Source organism: Pseudonaja textilis, chromosome Z (assembly GCF_049901715.1).
Source record: "Pseudonaja textilis isolate UNSWEBS1 chromosome Z, rPseTex1.2, whole genome shotgun sequence".
Lineage (NCBI taxonomy): Eukaryota > Metazoa > Chordata > Lepidosauria > Squamata > Elapidae > Pseudonaja > Pseudonaja textilis.
Window position 1 is genome coordinate 128,170,894 of NC_142008.1, and position 21,961 is coordinate 128,192,854.

At 39.8% G+C, this 21,961-nt stretch overlaps 1 protein-coding gene across 11 annotated transcripts in view; it reads left to right on the top strand.

Annotated features, from left to right (window-relative positions):
- The window catches only part of BCKDK (branched chain keto acid dehydrogenase kinase), a 36,585-nt gene that overhangs the window by 7,097 nt on the left and 7,527 nt on the right, over nt 1–21,961 (top strand). For 4 of the 11 annotated variants that reach the window (XM_026721120.2, XM_026721123.2, XM_026721121.2 and 1 more), the window contains exons 2-10: nt 792–886; nt 3,078–3,293; nt 8,811–8,879; nt 10,954–11,064; nt 14,190–14,237; nt 15,005–15,124; nt 15,975–16,073; nt 19,082–19,155; nt 21,811–21,939. In XM_026721120.2, the coding sequence (XP_026576905.1) occupies nt 3,084–3,293; nt 8,811–8,879; nt 10,954–11,064; nt 14,190–14,237; nt 15,005–15,124; nt 15,975–16,073; nt 19,082–19,155; nt 21,811–21,939 (860 nt within the window). In that variant the 5' untranslated portion in view covers nt 792–886; nt 3,078–3,083. The remainder of the gene's footprint in view (nt 1–791; nt 887–3,077; nt 3,294–8,810; nt 8,880–10,953; nt 11,065–14,189; nt 14,238–15,004; nt 15,125–15,974; nt 16,074–19,081; nt 19,156–21,810; nt 21,940–21,961) is intronic. The other 7 variants (XM_087918251.1, XM_087918253.1, XM_087918252.1 and 4 more) reach the window with 5 other exon arrangements.

Below are 21,961 nucleotides of genomic sequence, written 5' to 3' on the forward strand. Positions count from 1 at the left end.
ACCAATGATTGTTGAACAAGGAAGTTGGAAGGCAATAATGTAGCCTGTTTGAGGAGAATAATTTTTTTCAATTTCTGTTGGCTTTGGATGAAGAATGGCTTTCATTTTTTCCCCCATTATGTTCTGTTAAGCAAATTCAGCCTTGAAGTTGGTACAACTATCCAGTCCCTTGGACTGCTGAGCTGCACAGTTTGAAGGGAGGGGATTGTGCTGTGAAAGCTGTTTTAATGTCTTTGGGAGGAAATTTGCTACTTTAGCCTTTAAATGACTGGCAGGATTTGACTAATGTAAAAACTGTGCCAAGTTTTTACTCAGAAAGTCTTGGAATGTTTTGCTGCTCTACGTGGCTTTTGCTATGAGACAATTGGGCAAGATCTAGCATACTGAGACGATGCAATGTCTTTTTTTTAAAAAAAATAGAGGAAGAAAAAGAGATAAACAACTCCTGGATACAGGAAGAGATTTTTATCCCTTTTTTCCCCTCTAATTTTAAAAAAAAGACATCCTTGGTCCTTGGTGCTGTCTGAGCACGGTGGTTTTCTTGCAGACATTTCATTACCAAACTAGGTAACATCATCAGAATGCATTGTAGACATTTCATCCTTTTAGCATGCTGGATCTTCTCTCAGATGCTCAGATACAGTTTACTGGTATACATTAACTACCTTACAAAGGTACGTCACATAGAGTGTTTTGCAATAGCATCCTTTCATATTTTCAAGATTGCTGGTTCAGCTATCAAGGAATAAAGCAGTCATGCTTTAGATGGGTCACCTCTTTTTCACATTTAGGGAATGCACAAAGGCCCTACCAAAGGGGAAAGCGACCAGACGTGGGGAAAACGGACACATCCACGGAGAGATCCGTGTGACTTGTCATCTTAAGAGTAAGTATTGCAGTGGCCAAGGAAGGTTGGAGTGGGATTTTGTTACTCTTGAACAGATAACCTGGCGGTTAAAGCAAGGTTTCTCAGCCATGGAATTTTTAGGTACATGGACTTCAAATTCCAGAATTCCACAGCCAACGCAGCCACTGAGAATTCTGGGAATTGAAGTCCACCCGGCTAGAAGTTGCCAAAGTTGGCAAATACTGGTTTAAGGCATTGGTTGAGCATTGGTGAGTCCCAAATTTGAATCCCAATCTTAGATGTTGAAGTTCCCTGGGTGACTTTGGACCAGTCTCTCTCTCTCAGCCCAGAAGCTGGAGTGATGAATATGATGGATTGAGAATGGGGAGATGACTAGGTGACCACTTCCGTTCTTTCGGCCAATTGACTTCTCAGGGGTTTTGTTGTGGGGAAGAAATTAAGATATCCCCTAGATGTCGCCTTTAGTTCTTGGGAGAAATATGGAATATTAAACCTAATCGAGTGTGTGAATCCAGTCGTTCTGGCTGAATCAGAATAGATTCTATTTAGCAATTATCTTAGTTTCCTTCCTTGTTTAAGGAGGCTGCTGAATGTTTACTCAGGCGATGTCATCCAGCTACTCAGAAGCTGTTTCTAACTTAACACCCTGAACTGGATATAATAGGCTTACATTTCAAGGGAATTATTATGTTTTTTTAAAAATGGAAACAAACTACAGATAGTCCTCGACTTACAACCATTCCTTTGGTGACCTTTTGAAGTTATGACAACACTGAAAAAAGTGACATGAGCATTGTTTACACTTACGACCATTGCAGTACCCCCATGGTCAAAATTGGCCCGCTTGGCCAATGGTCCGGGGTTATGTGTCATGTGATATCCTTTTGTGACTTTCTCACAAGCAAAGTCAATGGGGATGCCAGATCCACTTAACAACTGTGGCAAGGAGGGTCATAAACTGAGGAAAAACTAAACTGTCTTGCTTAGCAACAGAAACTTTGAGCTCAACTGGCGCCGTAAGTCGAGGACTACCTGTACTCTGGGTACCCCTCCCATGAGGTAAGCTCAGAAGAGCCTCCTCTGGGATATATTCTGTACATCGTTAAGTCTGATTTTGTTTGTTTATCAAGCTGTGTTTGCTTATGCTGCCCTATATAGATTTCTCTGTTTGTGCTGCAATTAAACCACACCTTTAATGTTCCCTCTGGGACACCCTTGTGTTCAGATCACAATTTTTTTGGTCAGGTTAAAGATTCAATAAAGAATAGTAAATGATAGCAAGAGCATAGAAATATTCAATTGGTCATGACTGCTTCTGCTTTGTTTCTTATTTGTTATTTTGCACCGTTCCTGTGCCAGCACGGTTAAATAATTCTGGGCAGATTGCACATGTAAAACAATCATAAGGCCATTAAAACAATAGGCACAATCACAATAAAGCCAGCCAGTAACATAACATGACTTCTTGTTATTCCCAGCAGATGAAGATCTGGAACCCATGGTTACTGTTTGGCCTGTTTTGATGTCAAGATATCACTGCCCAGCCTTATGGAATACATTGCACCTCCCGCCACTATACAAATGGCTCCTTCCTCATTACCATTTAGGAGAAAAGTGCCAACAACAATCCAAAGCGACTGTTATCATTTCTCTTCTCAAAGTCTATGGAGATTCTCAGTCCTCCAGGTCATGGTTGTCCCAAAGGTGCTTTTTCAAGAGGCAACTGGACTTTCTGGATTTTCTCTTCTCAACGTTAACAAGGAGCGAGCCATGCCATGTTTACAGGGTGTGTGTGTGTGTGTGCAACGAAATCCATAAGGCTGGGCAGTGACATGTTGGCGAGGGAGGGAGTCAAAACAAAGCGGATAGGAATCATGACAAAATGGTACCTTGTCACTTTCCTATGTATGCCATCTCTCGTATAGCAAGGCAGGGCTTCCATCCCAATGCCACAGTTGCCATATTGCCTGCTTTGACCTCCCCTGTGAAGGAGGCTGAGAAAGCTGCAAAGATGGGGAGTTCATGGTCCTACCCCCTTAGATTTGCAAGGGGGAAGTGGTGATGAGGTTATGCAGCATGGCTTCATAGTTGATTGTTTGATAGTCCCCAGAGCAGCTGATCCTGAAGTTAGCCAGGACTTCAGGATCTTGGTCAAACTGATGTGGGAAGGACTTCCAAAGTGGGATGGCACAGTTTTTCCTCTCTTCAGGAGTCTATGGTAAAGAGGATCATGTGGAAAACACTACTGAGGATAGAGCTGGGGGCAGCAGGGAACCAGGCCCCTTGCGTGCTCCCCTTCCTTCTCCCTGGACTACGGTATGGGTCGTCTTCGGCTATGGATCAGCATCACGAGCTGGCCAGAGAAAGATCCAAGACGGTCACCTCTTTCTACAATCAATCTGCCATTGATACAGCCGCTGAAAAGGTGAGTGTAAATAAATACCGGTAAGTTTATTGTTTTGACCCAGGTCGTAACATAGGAATGCCATAACAGAGGTGGTATTCAGCAAGTTCTGACCAGTTCTGGAGAACCAGTAGCAGAAATTTTGAGTAGTTCGGAGAACTAGCAAATACCACTTCTGACTGGCCCCGACTTCCACATCTATTCTCTGCCTCCCGAATCCCAGCTGATCGGCTGGGTCTTCTTTTGTTGCCCTGCCACAGGAGAACGGAGCTGGAAAGCAGTTTAGCGGGGTTGGAAAAGAATGGGGATTTTGCAGCATCCTTCCCCTGCTATGCCTACCAAGCCACACCCACAGAACTGGTAGTAATTTTTTTTTTTTAATTTTATTTGAGTTTTCACAAAAAGAAAAGAAATACAAATAAAACATCTTTTTTGAAAGCAGCATAATCCCGGGTTACATTTCTTCGTACAGATGCAAATTCAGGTTCATGCTCATTTTTATATTCTATTCCATATCTTATTACTACTTTACATTTTCTACATGGCTTCTCCCCTCTTTTAATTTTCTCAATTTTATTTTATTTATTTCATCTCAATTCAAATCATTATATTTATATTTTTTGTCTGTCCTGTTTCAATTGTCTATTATCTTTTCTCATTAAACAAAATTTCTCCTGCAGTTACTGATTGGAGTATGACACCTTTATATCCTTCCCCTAAAATTATAACACTCAATATAATACATAATTTCCATTCGAATTCTGCTTGGTACATTCTTAAACTACACACAGTATTCTTGAAAAAATTTTTTTTATAAATGTATATAATTAAAACAACATTCCATTCCAATTCAATTCTATCATTAATATTAATATTCATTAAAGTCTTAACATATTTCACATTACTTTTCAATTAAATATCATACTTCTATGGGAACAATTATAAACTTTCCATAGTTGCTTCCCGCCACTTCACTAATATTTTATAAAACATTGACTAATTAAAATGTTCCTGTTCCTTCCTAATTCAATTTTCTCATTTATTTTATTTCATTTACTTTATTCACAAACATTTCACTAAATTACACTAACTATTTTATCCCTCATTCTAATCATATGTTGTTTCCAATTTTCTAAAGTTATTTCTACTACAAATATAACAATATAATCTTATGTACCTTTACAGAATCCCTTTTTCAGTTAGATTTTCACCCATTATCTCTAAATAGGTCCTGTTTCTTTATATCTTGCTCCGGACCTTTGTAACTTCTTTTCCTTTCCTTCTTCCCTCTCTTCTTCTCTCTCCCCCTTTTACCCCTTTGTCTCTCTACCTCTATTTTCCTCTTCTGTATTCCCCTTTTCTGTTGCTTTCCAGTATTATACTTATTTTTTGAATTATTTTTCTTTTCTTTGGTTCTTTTTTTAAGTCTTAAATTCTCCATTCTCTTTCCCCCATTTCCTTTTTCTTCCCCACATAGAATTACTTGTTCATTAAAGATGGCTTCTTCTTTGTCCCAGTCTTTTGTTTTGCAGTCTTTTCTTGTTTTTTCTCATAGTTCCAGATCTCCATTTCTAAGAACTGAAAAACGAAGGCAAAAGAACTCTTCCCTTCTTGTGCATCTTCTTTGTACTTTTTAAGTTCCATTTTCAATTCATCCAAAAGTGATGCCATTGTAGAAATTTTTAACCAACCACCCGACTGATTTTAGTCATTCAAATATAATCACCAAAAATCCAAAAGTCACCAAATAATCCAAATACACGCGAGCTGTTTCTTTTGGCTCTTTCTTTTTTTCCCCACTTTCTCTTCCGGGGTTACTATTTAGTTGCAAAGTTTCAGTTAAAACGTATCTTTTAGAAGTCTTATTGAAATTTTACTTTAGATTCTTTTAAAGTCCAGGCAGTCTCCTCCCTCTTCCAGATCCTGCCCTTATTCTTTTTCTCTCCCTTCCTGCTTATAAAAGAAAAAGTTTTTAATGTCCAGAAATCTTTATTGTCCCTTTGGCATTTAGTTATATTTTCAGCTTAATTGCCTATTGATGCCAAAGCGGATTTTTCCAATTTCTTATTTAGGTCTCTTAGTTGTCAATATAAGGAAGGAGAGAGAAGAAAAAAAAAAGCTAAACCTTTCCCTTTTCACTTTCTTTCGCTGCTTCCGACTCTTCTTTGGGAGCGATGTTATTTCTTGTAAAATTTAAATTCCAGGGTACCTTAGTTATTACTTTTTCAACTTAGCCCAGTCAGCCAAAACTTTCACTTCTTATCTTATCTGTACGTTGTTTTCCTGTTGAGTTCTTCTTTGAGGTGGCCATTTCTGATCACCGCTCTTATCGCCTTTGGGAAAGGGAGTAATGGCCAGCTGAGGAGGAGAGATGCGGCTCTTCTCAACCTTGCTGGTGGTCTCCCCCCTCTTCACCACCTCTACGGGGTGGCTTAGCCCCGAAACCAGCCAGCTCGGGGCGGTCCAGCGGCGAGCCCAGACAGAAACCGCACAAGATCGCGGATTCCTGTCTGTCGCTGAAGCCCTTCAAACCGGAAGTCCCGGTAGTAAATTTTTTTTGAATCCCATCACTGTGCCATAACATATAATAAAATAACAATGAAACAGTGAAATTATAAGATAAGAGTACAATGCATATACAATGGCTCCATATACAGGTGGTCCTTGACTTACGACTACAATTGTGCCCAAAATTTATGTGGCTAAGTGAGACAGTTGTGAACTGAGTTTTGCCCCATTTTACTTTGACTTTTCTTGCCACATTTGTTAAGTGATTCACCACCGTTGTTAAATTAATAACACCGTTGTTAAGCAAACCCAGCTTCTTCATCGACTTTGCTGGTCAAAAGGTCACAAAAGTTGATCATATGACCACAGGGATGCAACAACAGTCATAAGTGTGAAAAATTGTCATTTTTTTCAGTGCCGTTGTAACTTTGAACAGTTGCTAAATGAACTGTTGTAAGTCGAGGACTACCTGTAATAGACGTTCAGGTGCTCCTCTGACATGCGACCATAATGGACCCTGCCCATTTGGGCTTGTCAGTCATAAACCAGGTCACTACGTAAGTGGATGCATTTTTATAACGTCTTTTTGGAGCGGTTATTATGCTAATCCATTGTTTGTGGCGGAGTGTTTTTGCCAAAAACCGGAAGTAAATGCTGCTTTTTGGCAAAAGCGTGAATCATGGTCATGTGACCATGGGGCATAATTGTGCATAACTGTTGCCGAGCAACCGAAAGCAGTTGTGTAACCGCCGGGGGTGGGGCAGCCATTGGAACTTCACAACCAAGTTGTAAGATGGTCTGTCATAATTTCAAATGGTCGCTAAACAACCACTCATAAATTGAGGATTACCTTTATTAGGTGTAAAAAGATTGCAACCAAATAGAAGCTACAAAGAAGGACTTAAATATTTTTTTCGAAAATTAAATGACCCCGAGCCAAGGTAGCAACTTGGTTGCTGACTGATAGAAAAACTCTGAGAGATCAAAGATGGGCAACTTATGGACTTCAACTCCCAGAAATCCTGAGCCAGCCATGTATGGCTGGCTCAGGAATTCTGGGAATTGAAGTCCACAGGTCGTGAGGTTGTCTTAATTGTCCATCCCTATGAAGACGTTAATTCCATTTTTCAAGGTCAGAGTCCTTGAGTTCATTGGCCATTAATGATTCAGCCCTGACGTCATTGTGAATGGGGCAGTGAAGGCCGTAACAAAGAACGTCCTTCACCTGGCCACCACTGCAAGGACAGAGGCCTTGTTCAGCAGGGAGCTTACAAAATCTCCCTTCAAGATACGTGCAGGGTGCGGCCTGCAGGCAAAGGGACATTAAAGTCCTTCAAAAGGGGACCGAGAACAGATATTGCAGCCGAGTCCCCACTCATTCCTCAGACATAACCCGACGGGGCAGCCCGTTTTTCTACCACCTTCCAATAAAACCTCGGCCTGGAGATAGGACCAGGACTAGCTCTGGCACCCAGAAGCAGGGGCGTATTTATCCAGGACTGAAATAAAAGCGCAGGTTTGCATTCCTGAAGGGCGCCTGACCTAGTTGACTACAGATCTGTTGGTTTTGGCACAGTTAATGCCCTTTCGGTGTTCATGGCAAGGAGGTTGGGTGGAGTTAGACTTCGCAGAGCTTCTCTGTTATTTCATTTCCTTGGAAGACAGCCAATGTGCTTTGAATGCCGCAGACACAAAGTCTTTGGGTCCTATTTTGCTGATTCCCAGTTGAAATGATTCCCTCAGCACACAGTATTGCTCAACCTGGGCAGGTTAATACCATACAGCCTCAACTTTTTTACTTTTACATAGGAATATGTATTAGAGCCATTTCTATAACAACAAACCTATCTAATCAGCAAAACCGAAAACCAAAGTTTCATTTTTTCCCCCCACCTCAAGAACAAACTCCAGAAGCGAAAAATAAGTTAGGTGTATTCTTTTCCTTAGTTAAAGTAGTCAGTTCAAGCATCTCTGCTAACTCCATCAGCTTTTACAACCAGTCATCCATGGTGGGATCACACAACTTAAAGTTGCCAAAAAAGTTGAGAAACGCTGCTCTAGTGCAGGGGTCCCCAATTCCCCAGTCCGTGGACAGGCATAGATTTGCTGCATGCCACAAACCGGGCCAAACAAACAAGCAAAGCCCCATCTGTGGGATGCAGGCAGCACTCAAATCCACTCTCTGATCTCCAGAATCTCCATAGAACTTGTCCCCGGTGCCCAAAAGGTTGGGGGCCACTGCTCTAATGAATTGGAGTGGACTCCTTATTCACATTTTCCCTGTTTCCCAGGCTTGAAGCATGATTTTGAAGCCATCATCTCTGCATGGTTCATCTCTGTGGTTCTCTACATCAGATGCTAGGGCAATTTGCTGGCCATTATAACTGGTTCAAGGTTTACTTTGTGTCTGGAATTTTTATTGTTTATTTAAAGTGTTGATACAGCCGTCCATCTTTCAGCCAGCTCTGGACAGCTCCCAATCAAGATTTTAAAACATATAAAATTGTTTTAAAAACTATAAAACACAATAATAAAACATTAAATATCACAAAAACGTGGTGCAATCCATCTTAACGTATCATCATGGAATGATTTCTGCTTACATAGTAATAGGTATTAGAGCCATTTCTATAACAGACCTGTCTCATCAGCAAAACTGAAAATCAAAGTTTCATTTTTTTTTCCACCTCAAGAACAAAGTCCAGAAGTGTTACAAAGAGGGTCACGGACAAAACTTTGGAGGGTATCATGGATTTGAGAAAAGGCTTTGAACTACAGGAGGGGTCTCCAAATGTAGCAACTTTAAGATTTGTGGACTTCAATACCCAGAATTCCTCAGCCAGCCATGTTGCCTAGGGAATTCTGGGAGTTGAAGTCCACACATCTTAAAGAGGCCACGTTTGGAGACCCCTGCCCTACAGAGTAGGGTATAATGAATTTATTTATTTATTTTGTCATGGGGTGCTGTGCTTATTGCCTCCCTGGGAGCCTCTAGAGTTTTTGTGAACATGCTTTCTGTTCTCTTTGCAGCCCTCTGTGAGGTTGACACCTACCACCATGTTGTATTCTGGACGTTCTCAAGATGGCAGTCACCTTTTGGTAGGTGTGAGATTACCTCCACATTGTTATTTCTCAAGTATTGAAATCTGCTTTTCATCCTTTCTTTTCCCTGCTTGGAATTACGGGGTTTATTGCTTCCTCAGGAGCTGTTCTGCACATTGAGAAATCTTGGTTTGTGTCCTAACTCTTTAAGAGCAGGAAGTCTCTTTCGGGAGTCTGTATCCAAGATTGTGTATACCTAATAGGTGTGGCCTAGAAAAGCTGCATTTTATGATTCTGTTATGTATCTGGAATAGAAAGGTGCTTTTTTCAGAAGACACAATCTAGCACATGGAAAAAATCTGTTGATAAAGAAGCAGCCCCTGCTTCAAAATTCCTTCCCTTATGGCAAGCTTAATTTGAAATTCTATTTCTTAGGTTTGGGTTTCACACATAGAGGTATTTGGCCCATCAAACATTTGGCCCCCATTTTTTTAAAAAAATACATTTTTGTTTGTATATATACATCATTGTGTGAATAGTGCGGTTCCAGGCCATTTTACATTTTAAAACAAACATGACAATAGTTTCACACTGATATTATTAATTTTCTTACATAAATTGATATTAATGCATATTATCGATCTTAATTATTCAATATTCTCATGTACTATTTTGTGTCAACATCACTTTTTTATTATAAATTCTATATTAGTCATATTTGCAATATTTAACAAATGATAAAATTCAAATAGACATTCATAAAATTGTATTTTCTATTATTTACACCCTTTTTAGTTCTTGGTTGTGCCACCATTACACTTAAAACAAAGTTTCCTCCTACTCCCAATTATAATAAAACAAACTATTCATCCTATTGACATTTAATGTATTATACCATTCTAGTAATACTATATCCCCCCACAAATATTCTGAGATGGTTTAAACCAGTGTCCAACCTTAGCAACTTTAAGACCTTTGGACCTCAACTCCCAGAATCCTGGGAGTTGAAGTGCACAAGTTTTAAAGTTACCAAGGTTAGCCATTTCTGGTTTAAACTGTAACATTAAATTTCTGGTTTGTACTGTAAAAGGATAATATATCACTTCTTTCTTCTTAAATATGCATTTTACTTTGTTAGTTTAAGAACCTCTCTCTTCTCTCCCTTCTATTTTGTGTCTTCTGCAGTATTAAGGTAAAAAAAAAGGCCCTGCCAAAACTTCACACACCCACACCCACAACCCCCCCCCACCCCCATTCTTTAGAATTTAGGCACCATCAGGGCATATGCAAACCAATCCTTGGTTTAAAGCAGAAGGTGTTTGAAATTAAGACATGTAGATGCAGCAACCAGAGAGCCAAGTGCTGGGCTTGGCTGAGGGCCCTTAGGGGAAAAGTGGAATTAAGTTTGTGCTTGTAAGCTTAGCCTGCTCTCTTTTCACTGCTCTCTTCTTCTCTTGCCTTCTGCACAGCTGAGCCCAGGCACTAGCTCTGTCCCGTTTCAACAAGACTATTGGACTTTAGATCAGTCTTTATGATACTCTGTGGTGTTCCAGTTGAGTTGTGTTGCCCCTTTGGCCAGGTTGGCTGGGAATAACAGGAGATGCAGCCCAGCATTATGTCCTTCCTTGGAGAACATTCCTGTCAAGCCCTTTAAACAGAGCGCATAATAATCCAATGAGTTTTAATGCCAAGACTGAGGAGCTGGAGCAGAAAATATTGAGAAGTGAGGTGGAAAGTTTCCAAATATCCATTATTAGTAAGAGCATGGAGTCTCTCTGAAGCTTTTGAATCCCATTTATCTCAGTTATCTGTTTATTTGATACCCTCTAATGCAGCCTTTCTCAACCTTGGCAACTGTGATGTTTTCCTTCTGCCAGTGCATACTGGGCTTAATCAGGCAGCAGAATCAAATGATCTACAACAGGGGTCCCCAACCTCCAGTCCGCGACCCAATGCCAGGCTGTGGAAAGGGTGGGTGAATGCACGCAAAGTTGCCTTTGTCAAAGCGGGGCATGCGTGTGAAACCAGCCCTTCTCCCCCTCGCCCTCCACCCCACCGCCTCCAGTCCCACCAGCCAGAAAGGTTGGAGTCCGCCGCCCTACAATCTCTCCCTTTTGTGTTTTGGCTACAGAAAAGCTCCCGTTACCTGCACCACGAGCTGCCGGTCCGTATTGCTCACCGCATCAAAGGGTTTCGAAGCCTTCCCTTCATCATTGGCTGCAATCCCACCATCCTCCATGTGGTAGGCACACCAAGGTCTGCGGGGAAGCATCCAAAAGAGATGGCCCATAATTGGCGCTGGATCTTAAAGCAGGGAGACGGACGAGGCCCTTAAGGCTGCTGGGGATTCTGATCATCCACCCATAAAGCCGTGTCACAATTGCTTCCTTCACATTATGGGACAAGGACCTTGTTGCCTGCTTTTCCGAGCAGCTGTTTCTCAAAGCAGCAGCATGGATAGTCCTCGATTTGAGACCAGAAAAATCTGGACCAGAATTTCCATTTCTAAACAAGGCAGTTGTTAAGTGACTTGCACCAGTGGCCTTTATGGCCCTGGTTAAGTGCCACTATTAAGTGAATCACATGGTCATTAAACAAATCCAACAAATCCTTGTTGGAAGCTGGCTGGGAAGGTGGCAGATGGCAATCGCATGAGGCCAGGATGCTGTAACCATCATAAATGCATGCTGATTGCCCTAATTTTGGTCATGTGATCGGGGATGCTGCCATAGTGCTGGGTGCAAAATCCAAGGATCGGTCATATCTCTGAACAGTCACTAAATGAATGATTGTCTATGGAGATTCTCAGTCATCCAGGTCATAAAGGTGCTTTTTCAGGAGGCAACTAGACTTTCTTTTTTCTTTTTTTCCTTCGAAGACGTTCCCATGGACGTGCCTTGATTAGAGCAACAATAAGGAAATGATTGGAAATTGCCCTTCAGGGATGTTTTTCCCCACATTAGACTACAGTACAGCCCTGATGTTTGCATGCAACCACTATATTAATCAAATCAAGCTTGTTTAGCATTTCTAAGAGGATTGGGGTAGTGGGGCCTTGGTGTGATAGGTAAATCTTCCCACAATTTTGTAGTTGGAGTCTGTAGAGATTCTCAGCCATCCAGGTCATGGTTGTCCCAAAGGTGTTTTTTAGGAGGCAACTGGACTTTCTTGTCTTGTTTTGTTTTCTTCTTCTTTTGTTTCTCATCCAAGAATCTGTCAGTCGGGAATAGAAGGATTTGTATTCTTGCTGGCAGCTGGTCTTTTGCATCCTTTTAGAGGGCCTTTGAAGCACTGGGAGGTTTATCTGTGCCCTCAGGGTCACCTGAATAGTGCTTCTGTTTCCTGTAGTTTGCAAAGTCCAGTTGCCTCTTGAAAAAGCACCTTTGGGATAAATGAATGGTTCTAAGTGAAGGATTATCTTTAATACAGACTCAAAGGGAATTCGTCTTTTGCGCATGGCGACTGGACTGGAAAAAAATAAGAAAGGCCAGTTGCTTCCTGAAAAAGCACCTTTGAGACAACCATGACCTGGATGACTGAGAATCTCTGCAGACTTTTAGCTGTACAATTTGGGAGGAACACCCTTTAAATGGTGTGTGAGTAGGAATGAATTTATATATATAATGCATATATATATAATGCATATATATATATATATATATATATATATATATATATATATATATATATATATATATATATATTATTCTGGTTTTCTCCCACGTAAAATTGGAAGTATCTAGGCAACGTTTCGATGAAGTCTCATTCATCATCTTCAGGCTTGTGTCTTCGGCTCTGTGCTTCTCAGAGTAATGTGAAGAATTGCTCTGAGAATTACTCTGAGAAGCACAGAGCCGAGGCACAAGCCTGAAGATGATGAATGAGACTTCATCGAAACGTTGCTTAGATACTTCCAATTTACATGGGAGAAACCCAAATAACCAAAGATCCACATACAAATATCCGTGAGAACCTCAGAAAACACACATATATGTATGTATGGCATTCAGCTTTGTTCGGGTATTTTCCCACGTCATTGTAGTTGTGCTTTTAAAGTTGTAGCAACGTTTCGGCAGAATCTGATCTGCCATCATCAGGCTTCTGATGCCATACATGTAAGTACCCACGAAAACTTAAGAAAACAAATATATATATATATTATGTCTAATTGTTTTCTGAGGTTCTCGCGGGTATTAGTATGTGGATCTTTGGTTATTCGGGTTTTCTCCTGCGTAAGATTGGAAGTATCTAGGCAACGTTTCGATGAAGTCTCACTCATCATCTTCAGGCTTGTGTCTTTGGCTCTGTGCTTCTCAGAGAAGCATGTCTAATTATATATATATATATATGTCTAATTATGTCTAATTATGTGTATATATATATATATATATGTTTTCTGAGGTTCTCGCGGATATTTGTATGTGGATCTTTGGTTATTCGGGTTTTCTCCCACGTAAAACTGGAAGTGATTTGCTTAACCATGGCAAAAAGGTAAAAAATTGGGCGTGACTCGCAACTATCTTGCTTAGCAACGGAAATTCTGGTTTCAATGGTGATTGTAATTCAAGGGCTGCCCCTACAGGGAACTTAAGAAATCAATGGGTCACACATCTTGGAGGGTGAGGTTTTGGGGAAATAAAAATACATACTCTAACTTCAGTAGCAATAGTACTTTGATTTATATATCGCTTCACAGTGCTTTACAGCTCTCTCTAAGTGATTTAGAGAGCATATTGCTCCCAACAATCTGGGTCCTCATCTTACCAACCTCAAAAGGATGGAAGGCTGAGTCAACCGTGAGCTGGTGAGAATTGAACTGCCAAATTTCAGGCAGCCGATAGTCAGCAGAAGTATCCTGCAGTACTGCATGCGCCACCATGGCTCTTAATAGTAAATAGTTATAGTAAAAATGATAGGAATACTGATCAAATAACTAGTTCTACTGTTTCCCACAAGGGAAATAGATGGCAAAAGTCTTATCTTTTTTTAATACTCTAGATTCTCCTTAGACAGTGGCTAAAAAAGTAAACTGTTCACCTGTCCACTGGCAAATTTGTAACTAGCTTGCTAGTTGTCATAGCCTCATTATTTATTTTCCCTCAGAAAATAAATGCATTATGCTTTACGTTAAGCATTATGTTTTACAGCAGCCCTGCAGTGTAGGCCAATAGATGACCATCATTTGGGGAGCTATTCTGAACTTTCAGAAAAAGCCCCCAACACATCCCACTATGGCTATGTCTCCCTACCTATTTCAGTTCTTTCTCAAAATCTAATGGGAAACTGGGAATTTGGTGAGTGCATGTTGCACAATTTTGCTGATAGTCCTTCCTCTTCACTCATTCCTGCCTTCTTTTCTATTTTCAGCATGAGCTTTACATTCGAGCCTTCCAGAAACTGAGTGAATTTCCCCCAGTAAGTATCGTCGGAAACAAAAATGTTTATTTTTGCCATTATGAGGCTCACATAAATTCTTCAGCGCATTGACCTCTTCATGAAGTTTCAAATTGTTTATTGACCCCCTCCAGTATTTATAAAATGAAAGTCATTTAATACTTTAATGAATAATCCACAGTTCTTCTGTATTGCCAGTTCTACAGAGACATTCACCGCGAGTTGATTATACCTCTTTTATTTAAATTTCCGAAGCACTTCGAATAAATTTTATCTGCATTGTCCATGAAATAATCAAGACAAAAGTATTTCTCTAAAAGTAGCCAAATTTTACTACATGTTGTGTAAGCTTTGCTTACAGGTGGTTGCTAATATTTTTTCTTGGTAGGGGATAGTTTTGTGTTGTTCATTTTATTGATTGTGTTTTTATTGGTCCATGACCAAAATAAAGTTCTGTCTGTCTACTTTAATTAATAGTACCTAATAATAGTAGTTCACAATGACTATTGATATTAACATTCGGGAATCCTGCCATGAGGAGAAACAATATATATATTTCAAAATAGATTTTTTTTAAAAAACCAAGATGCCCAAAGTCACTTAATAGTGATACAAGGAGCAAATAAATCTAATTAATAAAATTAACGACTTTGGTTAAAATGAATTGTACTATTGCCTTAAGACCCTGACAAATTACACAAGGAGGACGCCTTTTAGAATACATCATTCAGGAGCCCCAGGTCCCTTATTTAATTTTTTTCCTCCATTTTTTTCTTGTGTGTTAAAAGATCAAAGACCAAGAGTCAGAGACTCAGTACTGTAAACTGGTCCGACAGCTCCTGGATGATCACAAAGACGTTGTCACGCTGCTGGCGGAAGGCTTGCGGGAATGCCGCAAGCACATCCAGGTAACCGGTGAGGCTGTTTGTCCAAGCTGGTGAGGCCATTATGCAGCAGCCAAAGAACTTGGTAATTGAAGGCCTGTTAATATGAGGGATGGAGATAAGGTCATTGTTGTCATGGTTTCAGGAGATTGTTGTCATGGTTTCAGGAGATTGTGATAACTTTTCTGTTATCAGTGAAAAGACCTTTCTCCTTCTCAGATGATGGAAAGGATGTTTGGAAGAAATTATAAAAATCTTTTCCCCACCCTTCATGAAAACAGGGGTGTATTTATTCCAAGTGGGAAATAGTTGGGTTGGTGGGATTCTTGGAAGCCTATCCAATAAATTGGATTTTCTTCTCAATAAAAGTTCACAAGAGATTTCCATGAGAATTGGGCTTGAAATCCCTTTCAGAAGTAGATGATGCCTGATGGGAGATTAGAAGAGGTACAGCAATGTTTCTCAACTTTGGCAACTTGACGATGGGTGGACGATGGAATTCCCCATGTTGGCTGGGGAATTCTGGGAATTGAAGTCCACCCATCGTCAAGCTGCCAAGATTTAGAAATGCTGAGTTGGTATTCATGAGGAGAAACTATATATCCAGGCCTGCTCCATGGTATGAAACCTTCCTAATTTCACTCTTGTCACTGTAATCATCTGAACCCTGGAGTTAATTTTGGGGAAATGGATAAATAAATATGGTGAAGGCAGCTCATTCTTGGATCTCACTTGGAGGGGAAACATTTCAATCCCATCTGCGCCTGTTTAAAAGCAAATACCCTTCAAGGGGAAGGATATTTGAGGAAGGCTGGGTGGGAAGAAAGGTTTTGCGGTTGCTTTGAATCTCAGGAGCTCTCCTGTTTCTTACTAGGATGAGAAGATGATCCGTTCCTTTCTGGACAAGACCCTCACTTCCCGCTTAGGCATCCGGATGCTGGCTATTCACCACCTTGCCTTGCATGAGGACAAAGTAGAGTCTTTCTTGAATAGAACTGAGATTTTATGGTCAGGAAAAATTAGATCTGAGTTGCAGGGGTCAGAACTTTGCTGTTAGTAAGCTAGATGTGATTTTGATTCATGTTTTTGAGGGGTCTGAAGCTGTTCCCCCGCTCCAAGCTCCATAGCTTTCTTTCAAAAGGTTTTTCTCATTCTTGGATTAGAAAAAAAAAAACCCTTTAATATAGGGCTGGCTGTGAACATGGAGCTTTCCTTTGTGTCTGTGTGTGATTTAACTTTTTATTAGTTTATCAAAGTATAAAAGAAAAGAAAAAAACATGGAAAAGTAAGAAGAGAGAAAGGGAAAAAGAGAGTGTAACGGGAGAAAAAGAAAAAAGCACCAACTTCCGACTCTCTTTAGCACAGTAGAAGGTAACAACATTAACAATCACAACTTTTTGCTTTTACACAACAGTATGTACAAGCCATAACAAGTATGTACAAGCTATAGCCATAACAGTATGTACAAGCTATAACCGTAAGCTTGTCTAGTTTACAAAAACAGAATCAAAGTTTCTTATATATTTTTTCCCATTGCAAATACAAAATCCGGAAGCAATTTCAAACCAGAGACAAAATTAAATGTAATCTCTTATTTGGATAAAAGAATCAGTTTAACCATCTCTGCTTCTCTTTGCTGGGGCCTTCCAGAATCTCTCCAAGGTTAAAAATAATAATAATAACTCAAGCCTTGTGGAAGGAGCTTTCTTCAGAAGGCAACTGGATTTTGTTTTTCCTTGAAAACATTTTGCTTCTCATCCAAGAAGCTTCTTCAGTTCTTCCAGATCACAGGAAGTTGGTAGCACTTAACAATCTTGATTGATCTTGGCACCTAAGCCAGGTTGGATGGGAGGCCACTAGGAAATTTTAGGGCTGTAGGCCAAAACAAAAAGACAAAAACTGCTGGAAGAAGTAGTAGCAACTTACTTTTGTATCGCTGCCAAGAATACCCAGATCAAGTCCGACTGACTCAAAGTTGCTTCCTTTTTTTAAAATTCACTTGGCCATTCAATCTTTTCACAGTAAACATGTCCTTAAATTCTACAAAGTTTCCCGCCTCTGATCATTCCCACTAATTTTCCCTAAATCTGTGGCATTTTCTCTAGTCCCTCCCGTGCTGTGATGCCCAGGCTATTGCAAGTTAAATTAGAAATATTATTTTCCTGCTTCGGAAATTCTATCTCTTTGGACACCTCCAAAAGCATTTCTAACAATGAAAGGAATTGGCCATTGATAACTGTTTGCAGACCTTTTCTGCAAACAGAACGGATGTAGATTTTGACAAGCACAGAAAACAAAGTCCATTCTGAGGGCAGTTTGAGAATAGGGAGAAAAAAAGTGAAATTCCAAGTTCACAGAAAAGCATGAAAAATCAGAGTAGAAAAGAAAAGAGCAAAATAAATAAGAAAAAAATTGATGTATTTTTTTTCACTTTTCCAAGCAGTTTTTACAACGTCTTTGATTATGCCCACCTTCCATTCTTTCTGTAGGAAAATTAATCTCCCTCATAATGTTTTCTCATAAGGACATATCTTTTCTCTTGCTGCAGTTATGTTTTTATTATTTATTTGTTTTACCTTTTTACTTCATTTCCATCCCCTTCCCCCAAGATCTATTCTTGACAGTACATAACGATCTCTTTCATCACTGGCTCATTCTCTCAGACTTCATGAACAATCAGATCAATTATGCCTGTAGATTTATATTCATTCCTTTGTCTTGTGTACCTGTGAGTACGACAATACTTAAACTGTATACTTGTATTGTCTATTCTCTGTCGTTTTTCTTCATTCATGCAACTTCAAATGGCCCAATCACCTTTTTTTGTATTTCTTTGCTCTTTTCCTCATCCACTGATTCATATCATCTGGCAGAATAATTTTGCCTCAGGTTCTTTACTCATTAAGTATATTACACAATTTCCCCACAATTCAAGTTCAGTTGTTCCATTATCATCAATCTTTCGAACATAATTTGCTTGCCTCACTAATCTAAATGTCTGTTTTCAAGCCAGCCACAACAAACTAGATAACATCAGTTGTTATGTACTGGCACATAGTTTAGCCTTTTCCTTCATAATTACACCTGTATTTTTATGTTCTTTCAGGTATTTCTCAACCTTACAAAATCAGGGCACCTTCATACAGCTCTATTACTTCCTTCCCTTTTGGGTTTCACAGACCCAAACCTCCCCCCCTCCCTTCTTTCCTTCCCTCCCTGTCAATTCCTTCCTTCTTCCCTCCCCTCTATAAGGGGACTGGAAACCTCTTAAAACTTTTTGCATGAAACAGAAAAAAATGAATTGGCATTCTGATGATTAGAAAAAGAAACCCAGAGAATAAAAAAATATGGGGTGGTTTCCCCCTCCCTCCATTCTCTGATTTCCCACAGAGTAAGAGATACTTTTATAATCATATTTATAGTTGCTCCAAAGGAAACCAGAAGCTTCTTCTGTCTATTTATTCTTACTGTACTTTTGTTCTTTTTTCTTTAGTTTCTGTTTTATATTGGCTTTTATGCTCCCTTTAAAACATTTAATTTAAAATTTTTATATAAAAATGAAACACTGTGGGAGGCATAACAGAGCATCTAACAGTGTGGTATTCCAAGACACCCAAATTCAGGCGGGATTCCTTGCTAGAACAGACATCCGGCCTCTTTCCTCCAGCAAGAAAGAAAGAAAGAAAATCTTTCTCCTTTGGCCGGCACAGATTTAGATTCCTGAGTGACAGAGAAGAAAGCAGAAATTGCCTCGCAGGAGAAATTAGTAACCAGTCATCAGGGTTTTGCTGACCTCTTTGCTTTTGACTCATCAGCCCATAGATCTTGCAGGCCCAGCCCAAAGTTTTTTGGAATTAGCTGTTAGATTTTGGCCTTGGGGGTTGAGGGAAGACAGCTTTCAGGTTAAATATTTCGTTGGGATGAATGATGTTAATCCGATACTGAAGCAAGCATGATTATTATTTTTGCATTTTCTTGCAGCCAGACTTTGTCGGAATCATCTGCACCCGCTTGTCACCAAAGAAAATAATTGAAAAATGGGTGGATTTTGCCAGGTAATTCAATTATTGCTGCTGATCTGGTTTCACGCTGGTTATACAGGTAGTCCTCGACTTACGATCGCAATGGAGCCAAAATTTATGTTGCTAAGTGAGACACTTGTTAAGTGAGTTTTGCCCCATTTTACGAGCTTTCTTGCCACAGTTGCTAAGTGAATCACTGTAGTTGTTGTTGGTAACGACAACAACACAGTTGTTGTTAAGTGAATCTGGCTTTGCTCATTTGATTGTGAGAAAGTCACAAAAAGGGGATCGCATGATCCCAGAGACACTGCAACGGTCACAAATATCAGTCGGTTCCCAAGCATCTTAATTCTGATCACATGACCCTGGGGATGTTGCAACGGTCATAAGCGTGAAAAACAGTCATAAATCACTTTTTTCAGCACCATGGTAACTTTGAACAGTCATTAAATAAATGGTTGTAACCTGAGGACTACCTGTAGTATAATACAGGTAGTCCTTGACTTGCAAGTTTTCATTTAGTGACCGTTTACAGTTATAACAGCATTGAAAAAGTGAGTTATGACCATTTTTCACACTTAGGACCGTTGCAGCATCCCCAGGGGCACATGATCAAAATTCAGATGCTTGGGAACAGACTCAGACTTATGACGGTTGCAGTGTCTCTGGGATCATGTATCCCCATTTGCGACCTTCTGACAAGCAAAGTCAATGGGGAAACCAGCTTCACTTAACAACAACTGCAGTGATTCACTTAATAACTGTGGTAGGAAAGGTCGTAAAACAGGGCAAATCTCACTTAACAAGTGTCTCACTTAGCAACATAAATTTTGGGCTCCATTGCTGTCATAAGTTGAGGACTACATGTATGCTGCTGTCAATAGCTCCATCTAGTGTCCATACTAGATAGATCTTTTTTTTTTTAAGCTTTGTAAGATTACAAGTAGTTTTTGACTAGTGACCATTCTAAATTAACAGTGGCCCTGAAAAAAGTGACTTAGGACCAGTCCTCACACTTATAACCCTTGTACCATCTTCATGGTCACATGATCGAAATTTGGGAGCTTGGCAAAAGGCACGTATTTGTGATGGTTGGAGTGTCCCAGGTTCAGGAAATTGGCATTTGCAATCTTCCCGGATGAAGTCAGTGGAGGAAGCCAGATTTGTTTAACAACTCCATGACTCACTTAACAATGGCAGTAACATCCATGCCAAAAAGATCACCAGAACTCCCTCTAGCAAACATCTTATTAGTAATAGGAATTGTGGTCAAATTGTGATTGTAAGGTGAGGACTAGCTGTAACTGTTAGCTTCCCCACCCCCAGCCCCCATTCTGCAATTTTTCAACTCAGGAGCAGGAGCATCAAGTGTTAAATTAAAAGGCATTTAAACTAAATAAAAGCACAAAATAATCCAATAAGTGATATTGGATTGAATTTAAAAAATAATTTAAAATCCAAAGATTTGAACGGTGTAATTGGAGGCCAATTAAAAAGATGGATCTGATCTGCAAATATAAGTTCTTCAGTATATGGGTGAGGATTGCATTTGTGCCTGATGTCTCTGGAGATTCTCAATCATCCAGGTCATGGTTGTCCCAGAGGTGATTTTTTTTGCAAGAGGCAACTGGACTTTCTGGATTTCCTTTGAAGACGTTTTACTTCTTATCCAAGAAGCTTCTTCAGCTCTGACTGGATGATGGGGAATTTATACTCCTTGCAGACAGCTGGTCATTTGCATCCTTATAGCCAGTTGTTAAGGCCACCTGGAGGTTTATCTGTGTCGTCAGGATCACAAATCAAAATGGAACACCCGTCTGTTAAGAGAGAGGAAGGGATACAACATCATTTATCTCCAGTATACTACACAATCCTTTCAACAGTTCCAAGAAGACTCTTGCACTACTCAGGTGACCCTGAGGACACAGATCAACCTGCAGGTGCATTATTTTTTTGAAAACAATTTTATTAGTTTTTTAAAAACAAACAAACAAAACATAAAAACATCCAGCTTTCTTTCATAAATATACAAACAAGTGTGTTGGTTGGTTTACCAGTTTTTGTGCATTCATTTTGTAGTCTCAATTACAGTTACATTACATAATAACTCATATTATCAATCAAAAATTATATACCCTAGTATCACTATCAAACAATCATTTATTTGACTATGATTTTATTCATTCATACTTTACGAGATAACTATAATTTACTTAATTTATTTTATAACAAATCATATAATCATACCAAATCTATCCTGAAGACATTTTATAAATGTGATATTAAATAAAAAAGAAAAAAAATATCTAACCTCCAGGTGCATTAATGACCCTCTAAAAGGATGCAAATGACCAGCAAGGAATATAAATCCTTCCATTCCCCACCATCCAATCAGAGCTGAAGGAGCTTCTTGGATGAGAAGCAAAATGTCTTCCAAAGAAAAACCAGAAAGTCCACTTGCCTCTTGAAAAATTTGAGACATTTGTGCCGGATGATTGAAAGAATGCTATTATGGTTCCATTAATCAAAGAAAAAAGAATCAAGAGTGAATGCCAGAACTACAGGACTGGTTTAGTCAGCCTGCCTGGAAAGATGGAATCAGTCTCTTTGCAATGCACTTTGTTCCCAGAAACATCCCTTCATGAGAAATTTGGGTCTCTATTTAACCCCTTTCCAATTTTTCCGCAGGCGCCTGTGTGAACACAAGTATGGCAATGCACCTCAGGTGCGGATCAATGGGCACGTGGCAGCTCGCTTCCCTTTCATTCCAATGCCTCTGGATTACATCCTTCCAGAGTTGCTGAAGAACGCAATGCGGTGAGTGCCAGAGCTCTGTGAG